This window comes from Aspergillus homomorphus (genome assembly GCF_003184865.1).
Source record: "Aspergillus homomorphus CBS 101889 unplaced genomic scaffold BO97scaffold_5, whole genome shotgun sequence".
Classification (NCBI taxonomy): Eukaryota; Fungi; Ascomycota; class Eurotiomycetes; order Eurotiales; family Aspergillaceae; genus Aspergillus; species Aspergillus homomorphus.
This window is the reverse complement of record NW_020291891.1, coordinates 193274-206101: the sequence shown is the minus strand read 5'-3', so window position 1 is coordinate 206101 and position 12828 is coordinate 193274. Positions and strand designations below refer to the sequence as shown.

At 50.4% G+C, this 12828-nt stretch overlaps 3 protein-coding genes across 3 annotated transcripts; all 3 read right to left on the bottom strand.

The window, feature by feature from the left end:
• Positions 1-5032: 5032 nt before the first annotated feature.
• eb1 (microtubule-binding protein BIM1) lies at positions 5033-6715 on the bottom strand. Its single transcript, XM_025693424.1, has 6 exons — positions 6546-6715; positions 6378-6449; positions 6252-6286; positions 6110-6187; positions 5555-6039; positions 5033-5491 (listed from the first exon to the last, which is right to left on the bottom strand). Exons 1-6 carry the CDS (start codon positions 6557-6559, stop codon positions 5435-5437), a joined length of 741 nt encoding a protein of 246 aa, XP_025554526.1. The 5' UTR covers positions 6560-6715; the 3' UTR covers positions 5033-5434.
• A 367-nt stretch (positions 6716-7082) lies between these two features.
• BO97DRAFT_431968 (F-box/WD repeat-containing protein) lies at positions 7083-9150 on the bottom strand (the record flags this gene model as incomplete). Its single annotated transcript, XM_025697512.1, has 2 exons — positions 7083-8055; positions 8111-9150. 2 exons carry the CDS (start codon positions 9148-9150, stop codon positions 7083-7085), a joined length of 2013 nt encoding a protein of 670 aa, XP_025554525.1.
• A 1816-nt stretch (positions 9151-10966) lies between these two features.
• BO97DRAFT_468315 (putative protein kinase) lies at positions 10967-12531 on the bottom strand (the record flags this gene model as incomplete). Its single annotated transcript, XM_025699729.1, has 6 exons — positions 10967-11157; positions 11218-11458; positions 11509-11828; positions 11888-12229; positions 12331-12418; positions 12469-12531. The coding sequence occupies 6 exons, from the start codon at positions 12529-12531 to the stop codon at positions 10967-10969; spliced, it is 1245 nt and encodes a 414-aa protein (XP_025554524.1).
• Between the last annotated feature and the right edge of the window lie 297 nt (positions 12532-12828).

Here is a 12828-nt window from a genome sequence, read left to right as displayed (position 1 = left end):
CTGACGAGAGTTTCCCAGTCGATCAGCAGCCTCGCAGGTGGTTTGTGAACAGCAATGAGTGGACGTCAGCCGGGATAAGCAGCCGACAAAAACCGAGTAATTGGAGCAATGAGAAGAGAAGAGGAACCGAAAGGCATAGACGCAGACCTAATGCGAGTGTCGGATCTTGACGTCAGTATGTTTACCCAAAGCAGCTCCATGGGGTCAAAACATTGAGCAAGCGCCCTGAGATGTGACAAAGATGGGCTGAAGATGATGGCCTACCTGCAAACGAAAAGAAAAGAAAGAGGCGGGAAAGGTACAATCTTTTATTGAACCTAAAGTTGTTCCGAGGTTGACCTTATCCTTGAATAGCTTATTGAATGCGCTTTCCAGTCTGATCCATGCTGGCCGAACAACAGAGCAACGCTGGCGGAGTTGAGTAAAATGGACGGTGGGGCGACTTCCCAGAAGCGTCGAAGAGTGAAGAAGCAGAAGGTCGACAGCCTAGGAGGCTTTGAACCGACCGAAGTTGAATGCGAGTAAATTGCTCCGAGCCTCCCACCGGGCAGAGAGAGAGGATCCACGCTAAACCCAAGGTTCCGGACCTAGTCTGCCACCACGGATTCTCGTCGGATAATCGCTTGGTCGCCCCCGAGTTCGTGTCGGTCTCACTTGCTCGGCGGATATGGCGGATATTTCCTTCGGGCTACAATGGAATCGCACTGGCCTCTTTGGTTTGCAATGCTCACTGCGCGGGCTATTGGGATAGCCCACCCAGTTCCGGCTATGGTTGGTTCCTTGGCGAACAAAACAAGAACAAATGAATGGAATCACGCCCCGACTAGGGAGACAAGTGAAGATCAGAAATAGATAGGTTAAATGCGGGGTGGTAGGGAAGAAGAGAGAAAAGGAGAAAAGTAAAAAGGAGGAGTAGTTGAGGTTTGAAGGATAATAGGAGAAGGGAGGGAGGGGGAAGAGGAGGAGGAGGAGGAGGGGAAAAAGAAGAGTAGTGTGTATGAGGCGGAAGAGGAAGAATGGAGAACAGAGAGAGAGAGAAAGAGAGAAGAGAGAAGGAGCCGGGAAAGAGAGACAAGAGAGACAAGAGAGAGAAACAAGAGTCTCGACATGACCTCCGCAGGACCCATGGAAACAACCCGCGTGGGCAGGCCCAAGTCAAGTCTTACTCATTTTCACCCATCCGATCAGGCCAGGCCTAAGAATAGGTCTTAGACCTGCAGCAGCGTCAACGAGCAAGAGAGCAGCACACTAGACTAACTAGTTAAGTCGGAGTGGGTGCCGTACCGAAACCAAGCCAGTACAACTATGGAGCAATGAGACCACTAATTTGCTATACTGCCAATCATGAAGTCGCGATGGAGGCTCGCAGATTGGACAATTACGTGGGAACGAGGGAAAGGTAATTAAGCTGTCAGAAGGTGCAAAATGCCACTAGATCGCTTCCATTCCAGTGGAAGGAAGAAAGATTGAGTGATGGATGGATCGATTGATTGATTGATTGATGGTGACGGTGATGGTGATGGTGATTGACTGTCAAGATCCGCGCCCCCAAATGATCCGCATGCAGACAAGGTTGTAGCCGCAGCCCATCAGTACCAACATCACTGTTGCTAGAATGGAGTAATGCTCAGTCTCCCTCTCTTGCTGATTGCCCTGATTCGACCTTCTCCAACCTGTTCATCCCCAATAGTCAGTCATGTTTGCTTTTTTCCCAAGCAGCATATGTGTGATGTACGTAAGATGAGACTGGACTCCCGCAAGTTCTGCCGTGCCGGCAACTCCATGCTTGACCAAAAAGGGGATGCCAAGGCTGAGGTTAATAAAACGCCGGGCGCTAAGTTTCATTAGACCGTTAGGAAATGATAGTAATGGGAGATGAGCGAGAAAGGTGGTCTTCAAATTGCACGGCCGAACACCGTCACACTGATGATGCCATCCCATTTTACTACAACACGAATGACCCTCTATCGCGGCCAGAGTCACCCAATCGTTCATGCCGATTCCCTTCCATTGCGGATGCCGCATATACACTAGCATCAAGAGGTACTAGGGAGATGGGCCGGGTCACAGCAGGGCAACACATAACCCAGCAACCGAGTTGATAAGACGCAGAGTTTTCTTCTTTTTCCTTTACCATTTTCTCTTTCTGGTGGAGGATGTCTCTGCTCAGTTGACTGACTGACATTCTTCGTATGTACTGTACGTGGAATAGACAATGAAGTTGTTTACGCCTTTCCTCAGACCTCCCGAGGCATGTCTCTCCGTCCCACGTAAGGGCCGCCCCCTCCCCCTTCAAATGTCATCAACGCGGCAAGTACGCGGAGGGGAAGGATCATAGTCAAACAGTCAGTCTGGTAAGCTAAGCAGCGAGCCGAACGACCCCAAAAACTCAGCCGGGCCATATATGCACCTCGAAATCATTCACATCCTCAGCAAACCCGCGATACGAACTCCCAATCCCCAAGCATCTATTCGCTACACCCGGCACTACCCACTGCAATAAGCCTGAACATCGTGACCACTTAGACTTACACCCACTCCCAGAGATTGACTAATCCACTAAGCAAACCCTAGTGAGATTGTAATCTTGCCTCCCTCGATTCACCCCCTTTCCCCAGGGTGTCTGAGATCTCCTTCCCTGCCTGGTCAATGGTCGTCGGTGATCTCCATCCTACCTCGATAGTAGATAGCACGATTCTCTTTCCGCAGATGAGATCCTGCTAGCGAGAAGAAATGTTTCAGATGGCATGTCTCACTCCGCGCGGGACAGTCCCTTTTAGATTTGAGTCGAGGTGAGGTGAGCATTGATCGATTGGCGCTTGTAGACTTTCTACCTGAGGTCAATGTCGTTTCAGCAAGGTGCATATAGCACGGAACGGACACACATGCACCTCGACGCAGGTACAGAGTTTAATGCATTCCTGTCTTGCAGGATACATGAGGATTTTTGAGACTGTCTGGCCGGTCTGGCCCTCGTGAGGATACACCATCAATCAAACGGTCAGGATCACCACCAACAAGTTGTCATAGGTGGTATATTATGAGGATAAACCGGGAAGTTGCATTCCAGCTTCAATGTGAACTTCTATCGAAGGTTCAGTTCTCTCATCTCACCTGTCCTCTTGTCTGCTTTCCTTGGTATTCTGGAAAACAATCCTGCAAGAGAACAAGCAATGGCATCAATTGTCCAAATCTGTCGGATTCCCCCCATTGTGGGACCCCGGATCGGCACTAACTTACCCAGTCGGCTCTAGCCTCAACAGCCCCTGTTTGAGCATGGCCATACACTTAGCCGACAGCCATTATCCATGGGGAGCATACCTGGTTTGGCTCGTGAATAAACTTGGAGGTTGACTCGCAGGAGTTTCAGAAAATACATAGATTGCATGATGCTTGTTTTTGCGGAGGGAAGAAGAAACCTGGTCCGTCCCACGATGGACGGCACATCAAACTCGAAAATACAAATACAAATCTCGAAGCATTGACGCAGAGTCGGATTGAAATATACCCAAGCTTAGGCATGTTCCGATTGAAGCGGACTTGGATAGATATCTTCTTATCTCATTAAACATAGTCCGTAGTTGTCCAAGTCAATTTGTCATGGAATAGGCTGTTCAGGATAGCAGCAACAGTTGTTTCATTCTGCCACCGCCTTTGCGGGCTGCTGCCTGCAATTCGCCACGGTGGAGGCGGTATCTATTGATAGATCTATAGCAAATTGCGAACCTCGAAATAGCATCATCGCCTAGTCGATACGAATGCACACGAGCTGACATTTAATGTATCTAGACTTGAAGGGCTAGATACAAGCTCAAAGCCTGCGTCTTAAGAGCCAAGACAAAAGGCCACATCAAGCTCACGCACGCCAACATGAAATACAGCATCTCCTTCACAACTTGACTCACCCTGTATCAATACAAATGCCAGCAAATATAACCAAACGCATGGAATTTTACGCCTGTTACTCATGATCTTCATCCCACCATTCATCCAAAACTATCAATGCTTATTCGAACTACACCTCCTCACGAAAGTAGCAACCTACCCACCCACTTACTTGGGCAACAACATCACCACCCCACAAAATACCCATATTCCCAAAACTCTCAACAGTCCATCAACTCATTGAATCACAAAGCAAACCAAACCACCCATTCATCTATCCCATAGCTAGACCTCACCAAAAACAAGCACACAAACAAACAAACACCCGACCCGAAAACCCGGTCCAGACCCAAGCGGAGAACCACCACGTACGTAACCCCATCTCCTCCCATCCTATCCCATCACATCAACAGCCCAAAGGTCCAGGCCGAATCCCGTGTCTCAGGACATGATCTCCACCAGTACAGCAAGAAGTACTATTTATATTCTCATACGGCTTGATAGTGACGATGACTACTATCCAGTGATATTTGGATCCCGTTTCTCCTGTCAGACGTCATCACACTCCCGTCTGACTATATATATACCCAAGGACAGCAGATGGACTCTCGTCTGACTATGTACAGTATATATAGTACGTAGTGATAGTAGGGCAGAACTCTGGGGATTGAACTTTGTCCCGTCCCGGGCCGTCTATCTCGGCTTTGGTCTCGGGTTGTGGAATCCAAGCTGAGGGAGGTTGATCATATGTTAGGATAATTGCAAGGGTACGTGGTGAAGATCAAGACACAACTTCATGTGAAGGGGGCGGGAGGAGATAGGTTTGATCCGAGGAATGCATCAGGCTTCGGAGGATTTAGAATTCTACATGGCATGGAATGAGGGGGGAGCCGGAATGCCGTATAGATAGGTACTATTAACCACATGCAAAACTCTAGAATTCTGGAATAGACTAGAAGCCGTATTCGACGGGACCGAAGAGGAACCTACGCGGGCTCCCGGTGGGTACTAGGGTAGGATATACTTAGATCACGGTCATCGTTTTGCAGTTCACCGAAGAAGTCAATTGCCCGGGCATAAATATACAGGACATAGTCCGATGGGTAGATTGAAGCAAGCAACGGGCATAGAAAACCCATTCCATTACCACATATATCAAGTAGCAAGACATGCATGAGAAAAGAAAAAGAAAAAGAGATTCTGAAAGGATTTTGGCTGATTGCTTGGCTTCTCTCACCCCAACTTGACTATACAAAGTTCCCTTTAAAAAAAGCTACCCCTCATCGCCCCTTTATGTCCATCTCAAGAAGACAAAACACAATGTTCCGGTTTCACCCCCTTTTTCACCCCCTACATGGCGTCTCATCTCTCAACCTCTCTCCAAATCAGGCATCATCTCGACGACCAACGCTCTAGGCAGAATTTGTAGCAAAATGAAGAAAACTGGAAAGAACAAAACCAAATCAAACATCGTCAAGCGACGACTTAACGCTTGCGCAGTGTGCTATGAAGGGGGTATTAATATTGCGGGACCAACATTGCTATGAACTCAGAAGGTTTCCAGCTCATCCGCGCCGGCCTCCGCCTCAGGGATCTCGAATCCCTCCTGCTGTACGTTAGCGACCTGTACCTGCTATCTGATGCGCACGTGATATAATCATAAACATACCTCCGTCGAGTATAGGATACCCTGGATGTGCTTCACCAACGAATCCTCATCCTTCTCCAACTCGGGGTCCTGCTCAATCGCGCTCTGGAGCAGCAGCTCAATGTCTCGGAGCTTAGCGAAGTAGAAATCCCGCTCCTTCTCCAACCCGGTGATGGCCTCCTTCTGGGTCGCGATCTCCTGCTGCAGGACAGCGGTATTGGCCGAAGTGGCCGCACCGGCAGCCCGGGGGCGAGCACCGCCCACAGTCGGGGTCGTGCCACGCCGAGCGGCGCTGCCAGCAGCGCTGGAGCTGGTGCGGGAGGTAGGTCCGGCCGGAGGAGCACCGGAGCCCTTCCGACGGCCGACTGCATCGTAGTCACCACCAGGGTAGTGTTGGTCCCAGTATCTCTTGGTCCACTGGAGGAACTCCAGGTTATCCTGCATGCGGCATTTGGTGAGCTGCTCGACGGGGATGGGCTTCTCGACTTGGTGCTTCGCGAAGATGTCTAGGGGGAGACGGGACTGATGTTAGCACGTTTGTCGCGACGCTGGGCCGGAGGTTGGTGGATCGCATACTCTGAAGGACCTTAAAGTTCTGAAGGTAGGCATATTCGGTGTTGACGTTGAACTTGACACGAGACATGGGGACGTCCACTTTGAAAGGCGAATCGGTCAGTTCACTCTGGAAAAGGGGGCCGTAGAATTGTGCTGCACTCACTGAATATCGAATCGAAGATTTGGCACAGAGCGGCACTGCAAATTCAACGCATCAGTATATCCCGATTTCATCCGACATGATCACCGCCATGAACAAAATAGCCGCTTCTCTGCGAGGAGAACATACCCTGTACCGCACTGCTCAATCTTGGTCATGTTCAACTGCAGCAGGTTGTTGAGCCATGCCAGCAGTTCTTGTCTATTCGGTCACCCGATCATTGTTAGCTATGACTGCTGTAATTGCGACTGCTGATGCTGTCGCGCATGCGGGTTCCAAACAGAATGCCCGACGAACCTCGATTCGCCCATGGTGGGGTATGTGAAGATGGGGGTCTTTGGGTTGAAAAGGATGTCAGAGGACTCGGTATAGAGATGGCGTGGACTGGATGAAAGCCTGTAGGGAGTCCGAGAAGTAATGGCAAGGAAGAGCTTCCTCCGAGACGTTCAGATTTGGTTATTATGAAGAAAAACAAAGGCCAAGTAGAGCAGAGGGGGGAGTGTTTTGTTGCTGTCGCCAAAACCCACGGGACTGCGAGGCGCTAACCCGATTTGGTCAGATCCCAATCGCCGCCTCTCCGATCCTATTAACTATGCCTTAGCCCTCAGGCAGCGGCGCCAATTCGATGCAATTGATTTCAAAAGTGATGAATGAAAGTCAGAGAAGTAAAATTATGTAAGTATAGTCGAGGCGCTCTATCGCTAGCAAAATGTATATACTGAGAAGCAATTCAAATGAATACCAAGTAAACTCCACCAAGCCCAAGCAAAAACTTTTTCCCAAAGGTAAGCAAAATTCATCGAGTGAGAACGTCTAGCGAGTCTATCAGGCTCATCACTCTTCTAGCAAGTCTATGCCATCTAGACCATAACCAAAATCCATTATCACGGCACGAGAGTCTTGACTGGTAGCAAGAATGCGCCTATAATCTGACTTGACGCTGAGCATCCAGCTGGTCGTCCAACCAGGCAAGTCAATTGACAATTCACCAGACTGCGCATCAAAGACCTTGACGCTCATGTCATAGCTACCACTGACAATGCGCTGGTTCATGTTATCCAGGTGCAGCGACCGGACGAGCTCCTCATGGCCCTTGAGCTCGCCCACCATCTCTCCGGTGTTTGCATCAAATTGGTAAATCACACGGTCATTGCCGCCCGTGAGTATTGTCCGAGCATCATCACTGAACTCAACGCAGGCTAGACCCCGATCCTTGCTGAGAAACTCCTTCACGCAAAGCCCGGAAGTGATGTTCCACAGCTTGGCAATACCGTCTCCACTGGCAGAGACTACCAAATCACCACGGAGCTGGACAGCATTGACAGGACCCCGGTGGCCAAGCAGCTTTTTGACAAGGGCTCCAGTCTGTCGGTCCCAGACACAAATCGTGGTGTCCTTGGAACACGAGACGATATAGCGATCATCGAAACAGACGTCAAGAACTCCCGCCCGATGTCCCTCCAGGCGCCGGATCGGCTTGTAGTCATTCTTGATATCCCACACAATGCAAGTAAAATCAGAAGAGCCAGTGACCATTATCTCTTCGTCAAATTGGAGACAAAGGATGGACGCGCTGTGATAGTCTGCACTGTGCTCCACTGGTGTCGTAATGCCTGCAGAGCGCGTGGGAGGGGGACAAATGGTCAGAAAAGGCGGCTTGCCAGCTGACTGCTGCGTTGGGTTGTTGACGGGGCCGATGCCGGAGACATCACCAGGCGAGGGGCCGATAATCTTACGGCATGGCCAAGGGTAGTGAGCATCCCAGACGCGAATGGTCCGGTCGCGTGAACCAGTGATGATTTTGTCCCTAGGATGATGTTAGCAGACACGTCTATCACGAACTACAGTCAAAGATGACATACTCGTCGAACTGAGCGCAGTAGACACTGTCCGTGTGCCCATGCAGGTAGATAGCAGCGGCCTTGCCCTCCTTCCAACGATGCTCCAAAGCGCGCCGCACAAGGAACATCCGCTTCCAATCTTGGTCTGGGCGAGCCTTGCCCAGACCAGCAGCTTGCCTCTTCTTGGTCGGAAGCCCACTAGGGCGATGGTGTCTATAGGCGTGACGGAACACATGTCGCCAGATGTGCCGGGAGGAAGCCTGCTCCCTCCAAGCACAAGAGACGAGCTCTGACTGCATCAGTGATTCCGGGTCAAGGTAGGAGAATACCAGCGACATGATCTCCGGCGGAAGATATGCCACAGGGTCAATCCGCACAACCGCCAGAGCAGAGTCTGAGAGATCGGAGCGATCGCGCAAATCGATGCCGATGCCACTTTCGGAGTCCCGGGTCAGCCTCGTCTCGGACGACTTGACTCCCTCACGCAGCGCTCGGGCCAATTCATTTTGAGCGGCGGCCGCGGCACGAGCAGCTGCCCCCGCATAAATGTCAGCCGGGAAAACTGGAGGAGCCAGGCCGTTACCGGGGACGAGGCCAGACACCGAGGCAGGCAGGCCATGTATCCCCGAAACACTGTTGACCGATGACCGGCGATCGACACTGGCCTCATTACACCAGGAATTCCTGGTGGTATCCTCAGTCGGATTGGCTGAGTGCCTTGTAGACTTGTTACGGATCGTCACCGAAAGACGACGCCCCAGAGCGCGCAGCCCATCCACGGGGTGCCGCAGGTTGGAGAAGCTCTTCGCTCCGCGGCGCCTAGGAGCGGGTTCCGGGAAGTGATTTGTATCCTCTAGAACCTGCTCGCTGATATGATGTTCCTCCAAAGCCTGCCCATCGTGCCCATCGTCATCGGAGTCGACGACGGTAAGTCCATGCCAGAGCTCGTGATCCGGTCCAATGGTCTGAATGGTCGATACGGTAGCAGTCCGAGGTCGACTGCGAAGGGAAAGCGAGGGACGGCGGCGGGAAGTGCTCGTGTTGATGTCTCGTGGTGCCATGTTGTTGGTTGTATTAAGGATATTAAGAATTGTGACCGTTCAGAGGGACAAAGGATAGTCACGCGGGAGCGATCACCCGTGAGGCCTGTCGCAGATAGATATAGACCAGATTATCAGGGATAATAACGCAAGGGAGGCAGTGTTGAATCACAGAGCGCCTAAGAGCTGAGGTAATAGGGGAGACGAGGCTGAAGAGGAGTAGGCAAGGGCAGTGACTGAACGAAGGACAAGACTGATAGATAGAGAGGGAGGCCCGATAAGCGACACCAACCACCCAGAAAAGTGGAGGAGGGGGGGAAACGAGGGAGGTAGAGGTGGAGGAAGGAGGTTGAGGAAGATAAAGAAGGGAGAGGGCGAAAGAAGCAGAAAATATGAGACAGGATAGAAGTAATAGAAGAGAAAATTAACCACACGAAAATCGAAATAATAAGGAAAAGACGAGAATGCAGAAAAAAGTAAAAAAAGAAGAAAAGAAAAGAAAAACGAAAAATGAGGATCAGGGGAAAGTCGATTGATGAATGGGATGAATGACAATAACTAATGAATGGATGGGCAGAAAAAGGGTCAGCGCGCTTGGGAAGGGGGGCGGTGAGACGCCACTTGCGGGTTTGCCTCCCCCGATCAACCCCGAGCGCAGACGGTGATTGGAAGTGGCGCTCTGACAGATGGGCCTACAATGAATTTTTCTGTTCTTACATTCTTCTTCCTTTGCTCGACCATGGTTATTCCTCTCTTCGCTTCCCCTGGTTCTGCTTAAGGCTGACTGTACTTTCTGGAGTTTAAGTCTAGGGTTGAGGAGGGGGTAGTGAGTTGGTTTGGCATCGACTTAGCTGCCTAATGGATGATCTGGCAAGAGGACTTGGGGGTTACTTGAAAATCGTACATACTCACTTGTTTCGGTTTACCACTCCTTCGACACGGACAGGTATGTTGCATGGTGAGCATTCAAACGTTAAAATCGCCGACCGGCCCCCATTTTTCCCGGATCGACTCCATCTCCTTCCCGCCCCCGTGGGGTTCGCCTATTCATTAGTTGGTGATTCTGTTGCCGGTTGCGGTCTGGCCCACTGCTTCCATTTTGCCCAACGATCATCCCATCCATGATATGTTGAAGTGGAACTGTATGGCCACCGTAATCAGGCATTGACTGGCTTGTCCAGGCCGCATCATCAGAGGCAAGCATTCACTTTCTTTCGCAATTGAGTGATTGACGTTGGGTTGGATTTTCTGCGGGAGTCCAACATCTTGCGCAGCAGGTTGGGTACAACCATAGAAACCGGACACACCTCAAATTGTCGCAATTGGTGAAACTGCTTAGCTTTTCATGCTTTGGGTTTCTATATCCTGTTCCTGATTTCGTGTAACCCGGGAGGAATCGACTGATGACCGACTTCCTTGAAGACTACCTTGTGGTCTATGCCTCGGATCACAATCCTAACCACTCCTCTCTTCTTGCAAGGTCATGCATATAGCGTTGTGCAGCAAACTCCACTGGCAAGCCCAATGAATTCAGTCTCAGTGTAAAGGGTAGCACGGCTTTCGCCAGCCGTGAAACTGATGTCTCTTGGCATTCACAGTGATGGCCCAAGCTTATGCTAGGCCTTTTCAGACATTCGACCGTAGCAGATCTATCCTTGGCTTGAATCCCATTCAAAAGTATAATGCTATTGATTTTTAACTAAGGACAGATCAAGAGAGTCTATTAGATGCCAATCAAAAAGACAATAACATTAACACCTCAACCGGTCATCTGATGTCACCGCCGAACTGGTCCACCACGACTTCGAGTGAATCCACCAGCAAATGCTAGCAGGAATCAAGTGCCTACTTGCTTTAGTTGAAGGAAAGGATGCTTCGCCAGTTCGCCAGCCGTTTTTCTCAGGCTCGGATGCCAGAGAAGCATTCCCTTGGCGAGATCCAGAAACGCTTCCTTCTCCTCTCCCTCGAGGAAGGAAACTGTGTCGCCTACTTTCCGGTCGGGAATCAAGTCTTCGTAGAGAAAGCGCCCTGAAATGTTTCGTGAGTTCCAAAATATATCTTGCGAGAGAGAGGGAACCCAGGAAATACCATTATTGTCAAAGAATGGCCCGCAGAAGTGCTCCTCCGCGGTCTCGCATACTCTGTCGTCTTCTCGTCTGACAGGTTCCGGCCACGAGTATTCTCGCATGTATTGATATCTTTGCATGATCTCCGGAGGAGGTAGACCGAGTAAGGCTATCATCTCGGCAATGTGTAGTTTGGCATCGTAGCGACCTTGTTGATCATGGATATGCTGAATTAGCTCTTTGCCTTCGATCATATCCCACAGCTGGTTCGGCATTAGTGGATGCAATGACTCTGCAAAACAATGGCACGCACCAGAACACCAAGATTCCAGATATCCGCCGGCGTTTGCCATCCATTACCTAGTATCACCTCTGGCGCGCGATAGTGGCCTGGCTGAATAGGCCAGACGCCCCAGTCGTCATCTTCCTCGAGCCTGGTTGCCAAGCCGAAATCGACAAGCTGTGGTATGCTTCTCAGGCCCTTAAGTGGTCCAAAGTCATTACGGGACTGATACACAGGTCGTCCCGTCGAATCAATCTTGAAAGCCATCGGTTGTTCAAGCTGGGAATTCATGAATTCAGCAAGCACAGCTGAATCCTCGAATGAAACCATGATGTTCTCAAGCTTTAGATCTAGGCAGCCACCTGGGCTCAGTATCGCCGACTGAAGGCGAGGCAGAAGACGATCTTACCCGTATGAACTATTCTGCATTCTTTGTGAAGATAATCAAGCCCGGTAAGAAGCGCACGAATATATGTTTTGATGAGGGGCAGTGGCATCTTTTCACCGTCAAAGCGCCGCTGATACATCGACAATGGCTCCCTCATAGGCGGATACACAAGGCACGAATGAGAACCCCTTGGGCCTTCGACTTCAAAGGAGTCTAACAATGTTCGGATAAGCGAGCGACCACGATGTGATGGGTCTACCGTGGGAATGTGTTCTCCAATCTCGCGCTCACGACCAGTAGAACTCGCATTATTATTGCCGATTTTCACTGCCACGATGTTCTCTCGCTCTTCAATATGCCTGCCTGTTTGTTAGAGAAAGAGGGAGCTCCAGGTTGAACAGAGGCTGTCAAAGGCTACCCTTCCAAATCACGCGCGAGTCATACTGTTGAAGACACGCCCCAACCAACCTTGACCAGGGCCTGATAACGATCGGCGAGTACCTCTCCAGGCTTCGCTGGGTAAAAGGACTTCGAATCGTATACTGGCGAGATCTCTTTATCAACCAGTATTCCGGGCGGTAAAGGTGGCCCGGGGAAGGCACGGGAAACGGCTTCTTGCGAAGCAGGGCGGAATAGCGAGGAATAGACGGCCTTAAAGTGCTCATCACAACTCTACTCCTCGTAAGCAAACGGGAGGATGTGATAGCAATAGTTGTCGACAGCGAGGACGATTAAGGAGAAACCCCAGCACAGCTGATAAACATGAATAAGCAAATAATATACGTAGTTTTGTATGTAGGTTTATATTTCGAGTATCGATGCAGTGTCTTCCCAGAACTGGCGGTCGTTCGTGCACCGCCCATACATGCGTCCATCATGGATCAGCTCCTGCAGGGGGTGTGAATTTTGATCTCGTGAAGGGTTTATTTGATGCTTGCTCTCAAGCCTCTTATTAGAATGAG

Bases quoted from the DNA above. Each gene is read 5' to 3' on its own strand.
- eb1 (XM_025693424.1), bottom strand. The intron at 6,040-6,109 runs GTATGCGATCCA...GTCTCCCCCTAG, and splicing joins GAACTTTAAGGTCCTTCAGA to ACATCTTCGCGAAGCACCAA. The intron at 5,492-5,554 runs GTATGTTTATGA...AACGTACAGCAG, and splicing joins GTATCCTATACTCGACGGAG to GAGGGATTCGAGATCCCTGA.